At 61.9% G+C, this 18780-nt stretch overlaps 2 protein-coding genes across 4 annotated transcripts; one reads left to right on the forward strand and one right to left on the reverse strand.

The window, feature by feature from the left end:
* Positions 1-12644, forward strand: DHX16 (DEAH-box helicase 16). 3 transcript variants are annotated; one of them, XM_065416113.1, is made up of 20 exons: positions 1-201; positions 896-1137; positions 1255-1411; positions 2005-2061; positions 2415-2669; positions 3457-3681; positions 4331-4519; positions 4946-5056; positions 5620-5735; positions 6309-6519; positions 7177-7275; positions 7365-7517; positions 8225-8365; positions 9063-9225; positions 10158-10276; positions 10636-10703; positions 10918-11080; positions 11481-11642; positions 11716-11889; positions 12394-12644. In XM_065416113.1, the coding sequence occupies exons 1-20, from the start codon at positions 1-3 to the stop codon at positions 12520-12522; spliced, it is 3135 nt and encodes a 1044-aa protein (XP_065272185.1). In that variant the 3' UTR covers positions 12523-12644. The 3 variants fall into 3 exon arrangements, with proteins under 3 accessions (XP_065272185.1, XP_065272186.1, XP_065272187.1); XM_065416114.1 differs by having other exon boundaries at positions 896-1134; XM_065416115.1 differs by lacking the exons at positions 1-201; positions 896-1137; positions 1255-1411; ... (2 more) ...; positions 3457-3681; positions 4331-4519 and having other exon boundaries at positions 5011-5056; positions 5631-5735.
* Positions 12645-13541: 897 nt separating this feature from the next.
* On the reverse strand, positions 13542-18571 carry C13H6orf136 (chromosome 13 C6orf136 homolog). Its single transcript, XM_065416112.1, has 6 exons — positions 18437-18571; positions 16910-17401; positions 15764-15852; positions 15134-15334; positions 13983-14052; positions 13542-13829 (listed from the first exon to the last, which is right to left on the reverse strand). Exons 1-6 carry the CDS (start codon positions 18569-18571, stop codon positions 13671-13673), a joined length of 1146 nt encoding a protein of 381 aa, XP_065272184.1. The 3' UTR covers positions 13542-13670.
* Between the last annotated feature and the right edge of the window lie 209 nt (positions 18572-18780).

Raw genomic sequence — 18780 nt, forward strand, 5'->3', positions numbered from 1 at the left:
ATGGCGGCGCTGGAGCGCTGGGTGTCGGGGGAGCTGCACGCGCTGCTGGGGCTGAGCGAGCGGCACGTGGTCGGGTTCCTGCTCGGCCTGGCCCGGCGCAGCCGCAGCCCCGAGGAGCTGCTGAATCGCCTGGAGGAGACTGAGACCCTGCGCGTGAGCGAGCCGGCCGTGCGCGCCTTCGCCCAGCGCCTCTGGGAACAGGTGGGCGGGGCTAGTGGGGACGGAGGGGCGGGACCACAGCGGAGGGGAGCGGAGGGGGCGGGTCCAACCGAAGTAGGAGGGGCTAGTGGAGCTGAGGGGAGGGGCTAGTGGGTTTGAGGGGGAGGGGCTGAGTGGGGTGGGACTGAGGGGAGAGTGTCACATTGGAGGGGGAGGGGCCAGTGGGGTTGAGGGGAGAGTCACGCTGGAGGGGCTAACTGGAGTTGAAGGGGGCCTCAGGCAAGAGGCTAAAGGGACTGGGGAGAGGAGGGACACATGTGGGGTGCCTAGGGGAGGGAGTGGGGTTAGTGGGGCTGAAGGGGACGGGCCTGTGAACAAAGAGAGCAGGAGCAGAGGGGATGAGGGAGAAGCCAAGGGGGAGTGTCCTGTGAGCTTAGTGGGCGGGGCTTGTGGAAAGACTGGGTGGGGTTAGCTGTAGGAGTGAGGCCTCTGTGTGGAAGTGGAGGGAGGGAGAGGACCATGTGGGGAGGGGTTACCAGGGTGAGGACCATGTGGGAAGGGGAAGGGTTATCAGGGAAGGGGTGAAAGTGGGAGGAGCCTTTGTGAAGGGGAGGAGCTAGCTGCAGGGGAGGGACCTGTGCACTAACGGGAGGAGCTTTAAGGAGGAGGCTGGGGGTCAGGGAGGGCACGCTGGCTGTGCGGTGTTTCTAATCCCCATCTTTCCCCCGACTCCCAGATCCCACGTTCGGCCCCCCAGGAGCGTCCGGGCCGGGTGGCCGAGCGGGAGGCCCTGGCCATGCAGCAGAAGAACCGCTCGTACCAGCTGCTGGAGGACAGCGAGGAGGAGGAGGGGGATGGGGGGGCTGCCCCGGGCTCCAAGCGCCGGCCCGAGCAGGGGAAGCACAAAAAGCGGCGCAAACACCTGCGCCGGAAGCAGGAGGAGGCGTCGGAGGAAGAGAACGAAGCAGAGCGGGAGCCGTGAGTGTAGCCTCCACGGGATCCCAGGGGGTGGAGCGGGGGGACAGTCCCCACACTGGGGGTCCCTGGAGCTGGCTAATGCCCTGACTGTGGTCTCTCACCCTTCCCCGGGTGCAGTGAGCCGTCCTCGGAGGGGAAGGACTCAGAGGACGAATGGGACCGCAGCGAGCGAGAGCGTCTGCAGGACCTGGAGGAGCGCGATGCCTTCGCCGAACGGGTCAAGCGCAAGGACAAGGAGAAGACCAGGAACATCCTGGAGCGTTCGGACAAGAAGGTCAGAGCCTGTCCCTGCGGCCAGCATCCGTCCCCCACCCCAACCCTGCAGCTGGGACCCTTCCTGAGCCCTTCCCGTATGTCCTACAACTGGGATCCCTCTCTAGCCCCCTACCTCCCTCTGCCAGGATGCCTCCCCGGGATTCCTCTCTGCTCTGAACATCCCCCTCCACTGCCACAGTCTTGGGATCCCATCTCTGACCCACCCCACCCGCTGCCAGGATCCTATCCCAGGATTCCACCCCCCACACACACATTGCTAGGATCCCTTCCTGAGTCCCCGATGCCACCTGCCTCTCCCGTGTTGTGCTCTTACTGCTGGATTTCTTCCCTGAAGGGGTGATTGTGAACCCCACAAGCGCTGGAGGGAGCAGAGCCAGAGGGCAGGGATTTGTGGGGAGGAGGAGAAAATTCCAAGTTTATAATCAAGTTGGGGAGCCCCTCCTGGAAATTCCTGGACCCTTCCCGCTAGGGAGTCTGTCTGCAGCCCGGCCTACTTCATTGGGGGGCCAGCTGGGGTCTGCTTTAGGGGAGGGGAAGGACTGTCTACACAACCTGATCAGTGTCTCTTCCCCCTCCTGTTGTTGGACGCAGGCCTACGAAGAGGCGCAGAAGCGACTGAAGATGGCAGAAGAGGACAAGAAAACCATGGTGAGAGCTTTGTATTTCTCCTACCGTATTTCTGTCTCGCCTCCTGGCTGATCGGAGCTGTACAGACCCATCTAGCTCAGTATCCCTCTCTGCTTTCCACCCTAGATCAGATCAGTGGGGTCCATCTAGCCCAGTATCCAGGCCCTAACTCCCTACTGGGGATAGAACCCAGGAGTCCGGACTCCCAGCCCCCCTGCTCCCCTCCCAGAGCTGGGGAATAGAACCCAGGAGTCTTGACTCCAGCTCCCTCTGCTCTAACCTATTAGACCCCACTCCCCTCATAGAGCTGGGGCAAGAACCCAGGGGTCCTGGCTTCCCAGCCAGTGCCCTCAGCCCCTCTCCATCCCCCCCAGATCCCAGAGCTGCGGAAGAAGTCGCGCCGGGAGTACCTGGCCAAGCGGGAGCGGGACAAGCTGGAGGACCTGGAGGCGGAGATTGTGGACGAGGAGCACTTGTTCTCGGAGCTGGAGCTGACGACGGCCGAGCAGCGGGAGCTGGAGTACAAGCGCCGGGTGCGCGACCTGGCCAAGGACTACAAGCGGGCGGGCGAGCAGGAGAAGCTGGAGAAGAGCAGCCGCTACTACATGCCCGAGGAAAGCCGTGGCAAGGTACCCACCGCGGGGAGTGTGGGGGAGCTGTGGGAAGGTACCCAACACGGGGGGGGGGGGGGGCGCTCTCTGAGGGAGAGCATGGCAGGGGAGCACTCTGGGGGAGCTGTGGCAAGGTACCTGCTGTGGGGCTGGGGAATTGGTAAGACCGGAGGTGGGGGTCTTCCTGGTAGTACCCTGCCTAGGGGCCAGTGAAGCATGTGATCTGCAGGGGGTAGCCCCGTAGAAAGTTGGGGCAGGTGTCCTTGCCCAGGGGCTGGGGAGATGGAAGGAGGGGGACAGCGGGGGCGTGGGAGTCCCTGCGGCAGGAGAGTGACCCACTTGAGAACGCCCGCTGGGGGTGAAGGAAGGGGGTTAGGACCCGGCAGGGTGACGGGTCCGTGCCCTGTGAGCGTTCCCTGGGGTGGTCCCCTTGTTGGGAGGAAGGAGGGTTGGCATTAGCAGCATGGCTGGCTGGGCCAGCGTCATACCGGGGTGGGGAACATCCCCCTTGGGGCTGGTTGTACTGAACTGTGGGGGGATCTCCCGGGGAAGGGCCAGTTTCGGGCTGGCGAAAGGGGCAGGATTGTGGTGGGGACTCAAATCTGGACCCCCTGCAGCTTGGGCTGTGACCCCTCCTGCCCTGCCGTCTCCCGTGCTCCAGTCTGGGGGTGACCCCTGAAGGCTGACCTGCAGCCCACGCGCAGCCGGGGTTGATGTCAGACTTTCCCCAGAGCTGGGCTCTCCCTGGCCCTGCCCCCGCGGCGTCCCCTGTGCCGTGACTCAACCCCCACCCCTCCCCCGGCAGAAGATCCCCGACCGCTACGAGGAGCCGGTGGCGGACGAGCGCGCCACGCCGCGGGACGAGCAGCGGCGCTGGGAGGAGGATCACATCGGGGCGGCTGCCCTGCGCTTCGGGGCCCGCGATGCCGGCCAGCGCCACCCTGGCAAGGACTACGAGTTTGTGCTGGAGGAGGACGAGATGATCCACTTCGTCAGCGCTGTGCATATGCAGGGCACGGCCCAGGGCAAGGTGAGAAATGGGGGCTGGGTCCTTCCCCTGTAGGGGGCGCCAGCTCTGATCCGGCCCTAGGGCAGTGGACTGGCTGGCTCGGGGGGTGGGGAATGGGACATGAGGCCTTTCCCCTCTAGGGGTCGCTGGCTCCAATTCGGCCCCACGCTGGGGGCCTGGGGAATGGGACCTGGGGCCCTTCCCCTCTAGGGGGCATCAGCTCTGATCCAGCCCAGCTGGGGGGATTGGCTGGCTTGGGGGTGGGGCATAGGATGTTCATTCCCATGTAGATGTAACAAGTCACCAGGTCTCAGCCCAGCCCCCAGCAGGGCAGCCGTCCCATTCCCAAACCCCTTCCCTCCACCCATTTTCCGAGCAAGGGAGGCTGAGAGCTGAACAGGCCGTGGTGCTGAGCTCCCCTCTGCCCCCTAGAGGGGGATCCCAGCACTGAGGATGCCCACGGGCAGGGGACGCTGTATGGGTTGAGCAAAAAAAAGGGGCCTTCCCAGCCCCCTCTCTCACCCCAACCTGCGTCTCGTGGTCCTCTCTGGCACCGGGAGGACTGAGAACTCTATGGGATTGACTCCCGTTTGGGGATCCAGCGGCTGTCCCCCCGGCCCAGGTGGAGGGACGGGTGGCTGAGCCGATGGTGTCCCATCCCCCTGCTCAGGAGGAGAAGTCGGAGCTGTCAGAGGCGGCGCGGAGGAAGCTGTCCATGCAGGAGGTGCGGCGCAGCCTGCCCGTCTACCCCTACCGCCAGGACCTGCTGGCAGCCATCGCCGAGCACCAGATCCTCATCATCGAGGGGGAGACGGGCTCCGGAAAGACCACGCAGATCCCCCAGTACCTGTACGAGGAGGTAACGGCGTGGCAGGACAGGGGCTGGGAGGGGAGGGGAGACTCTTCTCTCCTAGTTAGTGCTGACCCCAGTGCTAGGGGGCGCTGTGCTGCAGGGAGCAGGCTGGGAGGCTCAGTAGGGGGCGCTGTTTCCCCACGATCAGTGCTGGCTGCAATGCAGTGGGGTGGCACTAGGTGGCATTGTGCCACAGGGAGTGGGGTGGGAGGTCCAGCAGGGGGTGTTCTCCCCTCACATTCAGTGCTGACCCCAGCTGCACCCCTCCCCAGAGGTGGCTGCATCTCCGCACTGGGCAAGCGATCCCTGTGCAGCGTGACGGTGAGGCTGTTATCAGGCTGCCCCACCCCAGAAAAGGCTGCATTTCTGCTCTGGCAGCTGCTCCCGGGGAATTTCCATCCGATCCCTGGACCGTCTCGTTTCCTTTGTTAGGGCTACACAGAGAAGGGGATGAAGATTGGCTGCACCCAACCCAGACGAGTGGCGGCCATGAGCGTCGCGGCCAGAGTCTCTCAGGAAATGGGAGTTAAGCTTGGTAACGAGGTATGTGACTGGTGGGTTGGTTATCCCCTTCCCCGCTTGCTTGAGCCAGAAGCAGCCCCCTTAGAAAGGACAGGCCCCATGTCCTTTCTCCCACCCCCTTGGCTAGCCAGTCCCCTTGCCCTGGGGCTGGATCAGAGCCAGTGCCCCCTAGATGGGAAAGGTCCCATGTCCCATTCCTCACTCCCCTGAGCCAACTAGTCCCCCTGCCCTCAGACCAGCTGGGAGCTAATGCCCCATGGAGGGAAAAGGCCCTTGTCGCTCTCCTTGTGACTACAATTAACTGGGTCCATTCCTGTGACCCCCTCCCACACCCGGCCAACAGGTATCCCCTCCACCCCCACCCACCAGAGATGTGGGAGGTCTCCTTGTTTCTCTTCGGCTCCCCCATGTGGTCAAAGCCGGGCCTCCACTGGAGTTGACTGCAGGCAGAAGCAGCTCACTGTAAAACAGTGCCCCGAGCGGGACCGTGGAGCGCTCTCATTGGCCGACGGGTGCCAGCCACGCTGCTTTCGTATTGGCCGGTGGTTTAGCGGTAGCTCGGGCTAATCCCTCCCGCCTGGCAGGTGGGCTACAGCATCCGCTTTGAGGACTGCACGTCGGAGCGCACGCTGCTCAAGTACATGACGGACGGCATGCTGCTGCGGGAGTTCCTGACCGAGCCCGACCTCTCCAGCTACAGGTGAGCCTCGCTGGGGGGCTGCACGGGGCAGGGCTGGGACACTCTCCCCCGGCAGTCAGTACTGGCACCAATACCCCAATGTGGCTCTAGGGGGTGTCGTGCTGCAGGGGGCGGGGCTGGGACGCTCTCCCCCGGCAGTCAGTACTGGCACCAATACCCCATTGTGGCTCTAGGGGGCGCCATGCTGCAGGGGCGGGGCTGGGACGCTCTCCCCCGGCAGTCAGTACTGGCACCAATACCCCAATGTGGCTCTAGGGGGTGTCGTGCTGCAGGGGGTGGGGCTGGGACGCTCTCCCCTGGCAGTCAGTACTGGTACCAATACCCGATTGTGGCTTTAGGGGGCGCTGTGCTGCAGGGGCAGGGCTGGGACGCTCTCCCCTGGCAGTCAGTACTGGCACCAATACCCGATTGTGGCTCTAGGGGGTGTCGTGCTGCAGGGGGCGGGGCTGGGACGCTCTCCCCGGCAGTCAGTACTGGCACCAATACCCGATTGTGGCTTTAGGGGGCGCTGTGCTGCAGGGAGCAGGGCCGTTCCTGATGCACTCACACACACACCCTCTCCCCCTCGCGCAGCGTGATCATCATAGACGAGGCCCATGAGCGCACTCTCCACACCGACATCCTGTTCGGCCTGATCAAGGACATCGCCCGGTTCCGCCCGGCGCTCAAGGTGCTGATCGCCAGCGCCACCCTGGACACCGAGCGCTTCTCCACCTTCTTCGACGACGCACCCATCTTCCGCATCCCCGGGCGCCGCTTCCCTGTGGACATCTTCTACACCAAGGTCTGGGGGGGGAAGATGGGGGGGCCCCTCGAGGGCAGAATGGGGGGCAGCATGGCGTAATCGCTGGCTGCGGGAAGGTGGGGGGTGGGGCGTTTTGGCAGGATCGTTGTGGGTGGAGGGGTTCTGGGGAAGAATAGAGAAGATTGTGGCCAGGAGGGGGAGGTATGGGGGGGGAGTATTGTGGGGAGGGGAAGCATGACCTAGCGGGGAGGCGTGGCCAGGAGGGGGCAGTGTGGGGGACACCCAGGAGGAGAGGTGGTGTGGGGAGAGTATTTTTTCGGTGGGAGGAGTGGAAGCATGACCCAAGGGAAGGCATGGAGGGACTGTTAAGGGGGTTCTGGGGGGTGGGGAGGAGAAGGAGTGGCTAGGATGGGGCAGCATGACCAGGAGGAGGTGGGTCGGAAACATGACGTGGCCAGCAGGGGGCAACATGGAGAGATCTGGGAGAGCAGGGTGTGGGGCCTACATGAGACAGGCAGCCAGGGAGCCGAGCAAGCCCGAGAGGAGGGCTCCAGGGGCCGGTTGGAGGGGGGACAGGGTGGGGCCTGGGGAGCAGCATCTGAACGTTGAGGGAGGGGGGCGAGGAAGGCTCCAGTCACGCCGTGGGGCAGGGAGTGGCGGGAGCTGAGCTCTGACCCCGGTCTGACCCCTCTCTAGGCCCCCGAGGCCGATTACCTGGAGGCCTGCGTGGTGTCAGTGCTGCAGATCCACGTCACCCAGGCGCCCGGCGACATCCTGGTCTTCCTCACTGGCCAGGTAAGTGCCTGCTCCCGCCCCCTACAGGGCCTGGCCCCACCCCCTGCAGTGTCTGACCCTCACCCCACCTTTGGCTCCGCCCCCTGCAGGAGGAGATCGAGGCCTGCTGCGAGATGCTGCAGGAACGCTGCCGCCGCCTGGGCTCCAAGATCCCCGAGCTGCTGGTGTTGCCCATCTACGCCAACCTGCCCTCCGACATGCAGGCCAAGATCTTCGAGCCCACCCCGCCCGGGGCCCGGAAGGTGAGGGGTGGGGTAGGGAGGGGCTTCAAGCTCCAGGGGTGGGGCTTGGGGGTGTAGGGATGCAGGGGAAGTGCTTACACCTCTGGGGCGGGACTTCGGGGGGATAGATGGGCTTGGGCGTGGCCTATGGGGAGGGGTTTGAGGTTGAGGGAGGGGCTGTGAGCTCTGGGGCATGGCTTCAGGAGTAGCTGATTTAGTGAGCTGGGAGCATGGCTTTTGGGGTAGATGGGCTTGTAGGAGGAGCTTAGAGGTCTGGGGGTGTGGTTTTGTGGGTAGATTGCTTAGAGGATGGGATTTAGCTCTCTGGGGGCGTGACTTCAAGGATAGCTCGGTTTATGGGAGGGGCTTAGTGCTTTGTGGGCATGGCTACATGGGGTAGATGGCTGAGTGGGTGGGGCTTACAGCTCCAGAGGTGTGGCTTCAGGGGTAGGTGGCTGGGGAAGGGATGGGATGAAAGCGAAGTTTGTATGTGTGGTTGGGGCAGCAAGGGAGGAGCTTTTGAAGGGGCGGGACTATGAAGAGGAGGAGCTGTGGAAGGGGCGGTGCTTAGGTGCATACACTCCTCCCCCACAGTCCCTGCTCAGCAGCTGTGACTGATTGAGGCCCAGGGGACCAGCCTGTCCAGCCCAGGCCACCGCACAGGGGGACCCCAGGGTGTCTTCTGTGGGCCAGGGCTGGCTGACGAGGTGTCTCCCCACCCCTCGCAGGTCGTCGTGGCGACTAACATCGCAGAGACCTCGCTGACTATTGATGGGATCATCTATGTCATTGACCCGGGGTTCTGCAAGCAAAAGAGCTACAATGCCCGCACAGGCATGGAGTCCCTGATCGTCACACCTTGCTCCCGGGTATGGGACCCACCGCCCTAGGGGTACAGCGCCCGCCCCAACCCCCTGCCCCCCAACCACCCCCCTTGGGGTACAGCACCCGCCCGGCCTGGAGTCCCTGATTGTCACACCCTGCTCCTGGGTATGGGACCCCCCCTGGCCCCCTACCACCGCCATCAGGGTACAGCGCCTGCCCCGAGCCCCTGCCTCCCTACCACGCCCCTCGGGGTACAGCACCCGCACCGGCATGGAGTCCCTGATCATCACGCCCTGCTCCTGGGTACGGGACACACCCCCCCCCCGGGGTACAGCACCTGCCACGACCCCCCACCTCCTCCCTCAGGGTACAGCACCTACCCTAGCATGGAGTCCCTGATCGTCATGCCCAGCTCCCGGGTATGGGACCCCCTGCCCCACAACCACCCCCCTCGGGGTACAGCACCCGCCCCGACCCTCTGCCTCCCAACCACCGCCATCAGAGTACAGCGCCTATCCCGGCCTGGAGTCCCTGATGGTCACACCCTGCTCCCGGGTACGGGGACTTCTCCACAGCCCCAACACCCGCTCCAGATACAGGACATCCCCCTCTCCTCCCCATTTCCCATGTTCTGACGATAGGGCCCGGCAGAGCCCCAGGTTACAGGGTTTCACGTGGGGTCAGAGGGTCCCGTATCTCCCCGCACGTGCCCTCATCTCACACCCATCTCCCCCTCCCCAGGCCTCCGCCAACCAGCGGGCCGGGCGCGCCGGGCGCGTGGCTGCTGGGAAATGCTTCCGCCTCTACACTGCCTGGGCCTACAAGAACGAGATGGAGGAGACCACGGTGCCTGAGATCCAGAGGACCAACCTGGGCAACGTGGTGCTGCTGCTCAAGAGTCTGGGTGCGGAGGGGGCTTGCCTGGGAGGGGTGGGGAGGTGGAGCTTGCCCGGGGGTGGGGAGGGAGGTCCCAGTGGGGTGGAGCCTAGCTCCACTGCCTGACCCCAAGGAGGATAAAAATCATATTTGTTTTAATCAGCTCAGTTTTATTTAAATGAACTACTGGTTGATTTTCAAAAATCACCTATTTAACATTACATGTGCAAGGCTGACAACCTGGGTTAAGGCCTCAGCGTCATCTCATCTGCTGCTTTGATGAATGTATATTATGTTACTAGCCAAGCAGCACACACTGGTTGAATTGTTAAAGTACGTCACGCCACTGCATTCAGGGCAGTCGCTGGCTAAGCACCTGAGGGTGCTGAAGTGCTAAGCCAGCTGTAACCTCTTCTACAGGGGCAGAGAGAATATTGCCATTATTTCACTTTAACAAATTGGTTAGTTCTAAGTGCAAATCACGTTTAAATAAACGTTTATTTTTTATGGCTCCAGCCCCTTTCAGTCAGTTTTACAACTTTACAATGCTGGTTTTTAGGCCAAAATTCAATTCCAATTTCCATCCCAAAATGCCGCTTGACACACATCACGGGTAAACAGTTAATCAACCGGAGACCCATCCTTCGCCATTTTCTAACATCATAAACAATGTAAAAATGAAGAATCCCAATGGAAGCGAAGCTTCTAATTGCTTAGATAAAGGTGTATCCATCTACTGTGTCCTGGCTAGCAAAAAGAAGCGCCCGGTTACTGCGAAGGCTAGCTGGAGATGCAAACTGGCATGTTCTAACAGTTCTCAACCAGTGAGGATCAATCTGGCTTTAGGCAAATAACTACAAAGTACCAATGCAAAACAAGAGGCAGAGCGGTGATTTCAATCGAGGTTTCCTGCTTGCTGATTTAAATCCCGCCACCTTGCCTGCCCCCTCTCTCTCGCAGGCATCAACGACCTCATCCACTTTGACTTCATGGACCCGCCACCCCATGAGACCCTGGTGCTGGCCCTGGAGCAGCTGTATGCCCTGGGCGCGCTCAACCACCTTGGGGAGCTCACCAAGGTAAGGGGGAGGTCCTCCCGTGACAAAAGTAGGGAGTCTTTGTGCTGCTAGGGGTACCTTTGCTTGTTGGGACCCAGGACTCCCCTGCTGGGACACCCCCATGCTCCAGGGCAGGATCTGAGCCTCATGCCTGGGGGTCAGGAAGGAATCTTCACACACACTCATCCCTCTGTGGGATAACACTGACCAGTGAGTCGTAGTATGGGGAGGGCTTTGCTGTCTTGGGGAGAGAAGGGCAGAGCTAGATGGGCCTATAGGTCTGATCCAGGGTGGCCAGCAGACGGGATAGCGGGCTAGATGGGCCCAAGGAGTGATCAGAGGTGGGGGAACAAGTCTCTAATGACGCGTCTCTCTCCCAGCTGGGCCGGAAGATGGCAGAGCTGCCCGTGGACCCCATGCTGTCCAAGATGATCCTGGCCTCGGAGCAGTGAGTCCCCCTTTCCTCTTCAAAAGCTCTAGTGCCCCCATCCCTAGCTCCTCTCTCACCTCCACCCAGGCTCAGCTGCTGGGCCGCAGCCCGCCCCGGGCTCACCAGCTGCCTTCGCCCCTGAAGGGTCACGTTTCCCAAGCCCCGTTCTGGTCAGCTGTCCGGGGGCGGGCTTCCCCGCTCTCTAACGCTGCCTCCCCCCGGGGCTCCGCAGGTACAAGTGCTCAGAGCAGATCCTCTCCATTGCGGCCATGCTGTCTGTCAACAACTCCATCTTCTACCGGCCCAAGGATAAGGTGGTGCACGCTGACAACGCCCGCATGAACTTCTTCCTGCCTGGCGGGGACCACCTGGTGTTGCTCAACGTCTACACCCAGGTGAGGGGGCAGGGAAGGGACACGGGGCCTTCCCCTCCCCCCCGAGGGTGGGGGGCGGTGCCCACTCTGATCCATCCTAAGGTGGGGGGACTGGGTGGTCAGGGATGGGACACAGCCCCTTTCCCCCTAGGTGGGACCAACTCCCCTCCAGCCCCATGGTCCAGGGGACTGGCTGGCACAGGGGGTAGGGAATGGGGGACACTGGGTGTGCTTGCTCCAATCCAGCCCCAGGATGGAGGGGAATGTGATATTCCCCCCCATGGGGGCACTGGCTCCAATCCAGCCCCTGCCCTGGGGACTGGGTTACAGTACACGGTCTCCGAGTTGCCCTAGCCAGCTAGGTAAAAGCCTGAGGGGAGCCCAGGCTCACAGCTGGCTCTGACCCCTGCCCCACCCACAGTGGGTGGAGAGCGCTTTCTCCATGCAGTGGTGCTACGAGAACTTCATCCAGTTCCGCTCCATGAGGCGGGCGCGGGACGTGCGGGAGCAGCTGGAGGGGCTGATGGAGCGCATCGAGGTGGACCTCACCTCCAGCGAGGGGGACTACGTTCCCATCCGCAAGGTAACCCCCGCCCCTCGCTGCCCAACCCCCCACCTTCCTGCCCCTTGCTGACCCTCCCTGCTCTCCCTCCCAGGCTATCACCGCTGGCTTCTTCTACCACACGGCCCGCCTGACCCGCACCGGCTACAAGACAGTCAAGCACCAGCAGACGGTCTTCGTTCACCCCAACAGCTGCCTCTTCGAGGAGCAGCCCCGCTGGCTCATCTACCACGAGCTGGTCTTCACCACCAAAGAGTTCATGAGACAGGTACGCCAGCCGGCGGCAGCGGGACATGCTGGGACTCCTGTCTCTGGGGGGGGTAGCCCAAAGCATTGTGGGATGCTTCCTCGCACGCAGCCTAGGCCTAGAGGGGAGGGGCTTATAGCCCTGGTACAATGGTGCCAAGGAGAGACCCTGGGCAGCAGGGCTTGGGTACAGCTTACTCTGGCTGGGAAGCCAGCCCTATACTTAGTAGTGCTGCACTGCACCCTCCAGCCACCAGAAGGCCCCCTTCCTGTTCTGTCTTCCCTGAGAAGGGGTAGCCCCTGCTGTGGAACCTCTGATCTGTGTTAACCCCTTCCACTTCCTGCTGGGGGGGTGGAGATAGACTTCATTAGCATAAAAGGGGTGGAGCTTTTAGCCCCATATTTATTTAAAGGGCTAGTCCTGGCATTTTGGACCACTGCCCAGCTCCCTCTTGTTGTACCCTCGTCCACTAGGAGGTGCTGCACCAAAGGGGGCACTTGCTGACCCCTTGTCTCCCTCCTGCAGGTCATAGAGATCGACAGCACGTGGCTGCTGGAGGTGGCCCCTCATTACTACAAGGCGAAGGAGCTGGAGGACGCTTCTGCTAAGAAGCTGCCCAAGAAAGTGGGCAAGACACGGGAGGAGCTGGGCTAGAGGCCCTGGAGGCCAAAGCCGGCCCCTCAGGACTGCGTTATTTTGGGGGAGGCTACCCCTTTTCTATGGACTCTGTACAGCTGTATAGCGTGTTCTGGCCAAGGAGGGCAGCAGAAACAAAGCGATTTTTAAATTAAGCCAGACCTGGTCTCCTCCCCTCCTCAGGCTAACGGCTTCAGAGCCGGGCCACCCTTGGGAGACCATCTGGCTCCCTGGTGTGGGTGTAAGTTCAAGGCCAAGGGGACTTCCAGCTTTTAATAGACACCCTCCCTGGGCTGCCCTGTCACCAGTGACAGCTGAGCCCTGTGCTTGCCCTTGAGTCTCCTGCTGCCTCATTGCCCCACTGGTGGGTTCTCTCTCCCCATGGCCCTGGAATTCACCAGAGGGCGGCTGCTGCCTAGGTCGTGGCCTCATCGCTGCTGGGGGTTGTTCTCTGCAGGGGTTTGAGCTTGTTTGTAATTGCTCAGCGTGGGGGTGGGAATCAGGACTCCTGGGCTCTGAGGGGGGTGGGGTCAAGGGGTTAGAGCAGCACCAACACAGCTGTAAAGCACCTGGCAGGGGGTTGCCAGGAAGGAGTGAGTGCTCTCAGCAGTCAACCCTTTTCTCCCACCCATGTACGGCTGGGCAGGAAGGACTGAGCTGGGAGCAGCTAGGGAAGACCCCACCAGGGGAGGAACAGTCCTAGGGGCTAGGAAGTTGCCTCATCTCTGGGGCCAGCAGGGAGCATTGCTTTGTGCTGGGATTAAACAGGCCCCATTGCTGCCTCCGCCGCCTCCTCCCCCCCCAGGCCAAGACATGAGAGCCCCATGTCCTTCCTCTGCCATAAGCCCTCCCTACATGTTGAATTCCAGCTCCCCTGTGCACCAGTGAGATGCTGGTGTCCCACAGCTTCCCTATGCCTCCAACACAGCTGGTGTCTCCAGGCCTAGACGCCCCCCAGCTCCCTGCCGTCCCAGAGCCACTGGCCCCAGCCCAGCCATTTCTCCACACGGCTTTATTATGTACAGTTAAGTTACAAGTGGTTCTTTACAGTACTTGGCAGGGAGGGGGGAGGGGGCAGGGCACAGACCATGCAGCGGAGCCGGCGGACCAGGCTTTGTGCGTTGAGGCGACATCAGCTCACAAGAGTCACAACATCCGGGGCTGGCTCAGCTGTCCCTGTAGCCCCCTGACGCCGCCTGCTGTTTGCCAGCCAGGGCAGAAAAGAGCAGCTGCAGAGAGGGTCTGTGCTCCAACAGGCCCAGGCCAACCAGAGCGGCCACCAGCAGCTTCTTCGCCTTGACCACAGGTGGTGGGGACGGCATCAGCTACACGGAGGGGAGAGGGGCAGGCGTTAAACGCTGGGGCAGCTGCTTTCACGGATCATCTGCCAGTACCCCACACAGTAGTGCCCTGGCTCCACTCCAGGAGACAGAAGAGCTACCTGCCCCAGCAGTGGTATGGCCCGCCCCGGCACTCACCTTGTCTATCCGGTGACAGCGGATCAGCCCTCTGGAGTCCAAGAAGAAAGTGGAATAGGCATCATAGGTCCTGGAAGGGGAGTATAATAAAGGACAGTCAAATCTAGTGTAAGGTTTATTGGGGAGGTTTTGGGCCTGGTTGGGGGGGGGAGCACTGCTAGCCCCCCAGGCAGGTGTCTCTAAGGCAGCTGTTCTCAAACTTTTGTGATCATGCCCCCCCCCTTGAGTCTTTCCCCCTCCACCACACAATACATATACTGATACATGCAGCGACACTTCACTTGAATCAGTTTCAGCTTCTTTATCACTTGAGGGTTTCGTATCTGTTGCACAACAGTCGGTTGCAATAAGAGCAAGCGCAAACCTGCAATTGTGGCCTGTGCTGACAATTAAACGTACACGCCGCCTCGCAGCAAACAAGTTAACGTACAGATGGCAGTGACTTTGTAGGACGCTCTGCAAGCTGAACAGAAATCTGGCAGAAGGCACAGCGCCAGTTGAGGGCCTGATATGTCTGGAGCAGTGGTTCTCAACCTAGTCACCACTATGGGCCGCATCCAATACTACCCGTATGGCCCTGAGCATGTCACGTAGGCCACGGCTTTGTGGGCCGCAACTTGAGAACCACTGAAATGGCTTTGCTAGTTATTCACTGCTGTGAGTAAAATATGTGCAGTAAGGCTTTTTCCCCCCCTATAGCTCTTCCCCTCCTCCCAGAAGGGCCCGCCCCCCAGTTTGAGAACCTCTGCTCTAAGGGCCATGGGGGGGGGAAGGATGCTGGGACTTACTCCAGGGGAATACCAAATCTTAGGGCTTCAAGCAGCTCAAAGGCAGTGGCTCTGGGAGGCAGAGAAAACACCCCCCCACACTGGGAGCAGCTGGGGAAGACCCCATTGGGGGAGGAGCAGTCCTAGGGGCTAGGAAGTTCCCCCCCTCTCTGAGGTCAGCAGGGGCATTGCTTTGTGCTGAGGTTAAACAGTCCCTAGCCCTGGCTCAGGGAGGTCACGGCCCTGGAAAGCCCAGCAGGGAAGGAAAAAGGGCAACTCCCAGGAGTGGCTACACAGCTCATCAGAAGAAAGAGACAGGAGCAGCGAACATCTGTACAACACGGTGAGGGAGGGTGGGTGCGGGGTGCCAGGCCAGGCTCTCACCTGTACAGCTCTCTCTTGTCCCTCTTGTAGAAGCGCAGCAAGAGGACGTGGAAGGGGACCCCTGTGATGCGCCAGCGGGCCTGGACGCTCCAGTTCTCGGGGTGTTGCGTCAGCTTCAGCACCTCCAGCCGCATGTTGGCGAAGTAGTTCCAGGCCACGAGGCGGCACAGGGTCAGCGCCAGCTGGTACATGGCTCGGCCCCTGGCGGCGGGGAAGGGCAGGACAGCCCTCAGGCTAAGGCTAGGGCCTCCAGATTGAGGGGATCCCAATGTGGCACCCACCCCCGGGCCAGGTGAAGAATGGGCCGATCCAAACCCTCCCAGCCCCTGGGGGAAGAATGGGCCTGTCCCACCTGCTCCCAGGATGAGAGTGGGATAGGCCCACCCCTTCTGAGAGGGGCATGGTCATCTCCCCCCACCCCAACAACCCTCGCCAATGGGAGGAATTGAGTCAATCCTCCCTCCCAAGGGAAAGTGGGCCGGTCCCACCACTCCCCCAGGGCAAGAGTAGTGGCACAGCCCCTAAGCTCCACCCCCACCATGGGAAGAGTGGGCTGATCCCACCTGCCACCCCCCCAAAGACAAGTGGCTTGGTCCACTGCCCCCACCCCACCCCTGGCTTGGCACTGACCGAGTCCTCAGGTGCAGGATCTCGTTGACGAACTCCACGTCCTGAGAGTAGATCCCGTAGTCAGGTATCTTCCGGAAGAAATTTGGCAGCTGCAGGAGGACGAGGGGGAGAGCAAAGGCTCAGTGAGGGAAGAGGGGCCACGGGAAGGTGGGAGCCGGGTTCAAGTCCCGGCTCAGCCACTGACTCATTGTGCCGTTGAGCAAGACATGAATCTCTGGGCATCAGTTCCCCGGAACATGAGGAGAATAATCCTCCCTTTGTCTATGTACAGTGTGAGCTCTTCAATGCAGGGCCTGTCCCTCCCTGTGCCTCTGTGCAGCGCCCGGCACAACAGGCCCTGAACTCAGCGGGGGCAGGGACTGTCTCGCGCTGTGTGTCTGTGCAGCGCCCGGCACGACGGCACTGCACAGGTGGCCCTCTAGGTGTTACTGTAATACAAGTGATCATGCCATGCTCACACCCTGGCAGGAGCCCCTCACTCAGCAAGATACCCCCTGCTGGCTGGTTCAGGGGCTGCACTGACAGTTAAGATCCCTCAATGGCACATGGAGCCTGTGTATAAGAAAGCCACCCTCTCCACTGGCCCTAGCCGACCCCCTCATTAGCAGCCTCAGCAGACAGGCCAGGGATGGTGGGCGCTCTCCTCTGCCCTCTACAGGGCATGTGTTGAAGTGCAGGGCTGAAGCAGATTGGCAGGGGATGCTGCATGCGGGGTATGCCCTGCCCCACTGCCCGTTCTGCCCCAACAATGGATTCCCTTTACCCCCAGGAGGGAAGGGTGGAGTACAAGGCTCCCATCAGTTCCTCATTCAGGCTGAGCTCAGAGGCCCCTTGCAGCTGTGTGACCCCTCAAAGCTGCCGGTAGGTCGCTATGGAGAGCCCAGAGGGCAGGAAGGCTCGGCTGTGTAAGGAGGAACAGAAATAAGAGCTGCCCTACAGGCCTGGGGCTGGCAGACGCTAGCAGGAAAAGTGTTCAGCAGAGATGGGATCCAGGCAGGGAAGAGAATCCGGGCAGCGGGCATGGGGAAACGAGGGATGGAGAAGACAGGCATACAGCCAGGGGAGAAGGGGGAATGAGGGGTCGAGAATCCAGACAGCCCACCCAAGGGAAAGGCAGGGGACCCAGGCATCCGGGCCGTGGCGTACCTCATGCTGCAGCTTCTCGTACATGACAGCCAGGTGCTTCTCCATGTTGGGGTCGTGGTTCCCAGGTGAGCCAGAGGTGGCACTGGTGGCTGTACCGGCAGTGGCCTGGAAGGGCATCCAGCAGGGCTTGCCGTAAAACAGGCTGTACAGAGAGTCCAGGGAGGCGCTGTCCAGGCCGGTGCCCTCACGCACGGTGATGTCATCCTCCCGCTGCCCATCCACTGTGGTGACAGAGGCCTCCATGCCCTCCAGAGGGGAGAGGGCAGCGAGCTGGCGGGGGCACCCCTGCTCCAGACCCTGCAGCAGCTCATGCAGGCTCAGCTTCTGCTCCAATGAACTCGGGAAGGTACCACGCACCAGGCTGGCCCCTGGAGGGGGCAACAGGACAGTCCTGGCAGCTTCCACCTGCTGCTCTACCAGTGACAAGTGGAACTTCAGGGCCATGGGTGGGCCCAGTGCCTGGGGGGCCTTCTCCCAGCAGGAGGCCAGGTCCTGGAAGGGAGAAGCAATTAGAGGGACTGACACCACTCAGAGATTCTGCTGGGGTCCTTACAAGGGAAAGGCCCCATCTCCCAGTGCCCCCCGACCTGCGGGCAGATTGGAGCCAGCACCCCCTAGAGGGGAAAGGCTCCATATCCCATTTCCCCACCCGTAAGATAGACCAATCCCCTACAGAACAATCTCACGTGCACCCCTGATGAACCCTCCCCAAAATCCTGGGGTGGGGTTGACACATAATCAGGCAGAAAGAGTGAAAAGATTTATACCTTTAGCTCTCTCTAGAGCTGATCCTAATCTACATAGGCATGGATTTGCACAGCCCTGCTCCCCACATTCCCAACCAAACCACAGACCTTACCCCTCAATCCTGCACTCAAAGTCACTACCACTGCCCCTCCACTCCTGTGGTCTTATGCCCCTCCACATTCACCCTACAGTCCCAGACCCTGCACCCGCCACAGGCCCCAGCCCTGCATCCCCCAATGTCTGCAGTCCTCTGCACCCCCAGGCCCCAACCATGCATTCTGCATCCCTCACCACATGCAACGCCTGACCTCAGCCTCTACACCCTGCCCTCCACCCAGGTCCCAGCTTCTGCACTCTGCAGTCCCCTGCACTCCCCAACCTCTGCATCCCTCAGCCCATGCACACACCCCAGACCCTGCACCTCTCCAAGACCATGCAACCCCCCAGTCCTCTACAGCCCCTCAGACCAAGCACCCTCTAAACCCCCAGGTTCTGCACCCCTCCAGCCCCCAACTTACGCATTCTGCAGTCCCCTGCACTACCAGTTTCCAGTCATGCATCCTGTATCCCACAGCCCATGCACATCCCCCAGACCCAACACCCAGCCCATGCACCCTCCATAGACCCTGCCCCAGGACCCCGCCTAGGACATCCTGCCCTGTGCCCCCTCCTCACCCCAGCATAGCAGCCCCGCCCCTCTATCTTTGGCCCCGCCCCTCTATCTTTGGCCCCGCCCCCTGACCTCGACCCGTCCCTGGCCCCGCCCCGTCCGTCACTCACTTGCTGCCGCGCCCGGTAGCAGCAGCGCGGGGACTCGCCCGGTCCCCACCGGGCCCCGCCCCAGCGGCAGCGCGGCCCCCACCAGCGGGCGGCGGGGCCCAGGAGCCCGGCCACGGTCCGGCTCCGCTGGTACATGACAGACACGCGGGGCGGCCCCGGCTGCTCGCTCGCTCCGCTCAGCCGGCGAGACCACTGCGCACGCGCCGCCGCCACCAACGGGCGCGGCGCACAGGCGCACTGAAAAGCCCGAGCGTCCGGGAAGGCGCCATGCGCACGCGTCGCCCCTCCCACCCAGCGGTCTGTCGGCACTACGCATGCGCCGGTGGGAGGCGAGTGATTCTTCC

The sequence above is a fragment of the Emys orbicularis genome, chromosome 13, assembly GCF_028017835.1.
Source record: "Emys orbicularis isolate rEmyOrb1 chromosome 13, rEmyOrb1.hap1, whole genome shotgun sequence".
Lineage (NCBI taxonomy): Eukaryota > Metazoa > Chordata > Testudines > Emydidae > Emys > Emys orbicularis.

Excerpts from the sequence above, each read along its gene's own strand:
- DHX16 (XM_065416113.1), top strand. The coding sequence starts at position 1 with ATGGCGGCGCTGGAGCGCTGGGTGTCGGGGGAGCTGCACGCGCTGCTG. Across the intron at positions 7,518-8,224 it reads CCCCGCCCGGGGCCCGGAAG|GTCGTCGTGGCGACTAACAT; the intron begins GTGAGGGGTGGG and ends CACCCCTCGCAG. Across the intron at positions 8,366-9,062 it reads TCGTCACACCTTGCTCCCGG|GCCTCCGCCAACCAGCGGGC; the intron begins GTATGGGACCCA and ends CCCCCTCCCCAG.
- C13H6orf136 (XM_065416112.1), bottom strand. The coding sequence starts at position 18,571 with ATGTACCAGCGGAGCCGGACCGTGGCCGGGCTCCTGGGCCCCGCCGCC. Across the intron at positions 15,335-15,763 it reads ATCCTGCACCTGAGGACTCG|GGGCCGAGCCATGTACCAGC; the intron begins GTCAGTGCCAAG and ends CCCCGCCGCCAG. Across the intron at positions 13,830-13,982 it reads GCTGTCACCGGATAGACAAG|CTGATGCCGTCCCCACCACC; the intron begins GTGAGTGCCGGG and ends CCCTCCGTGTAG.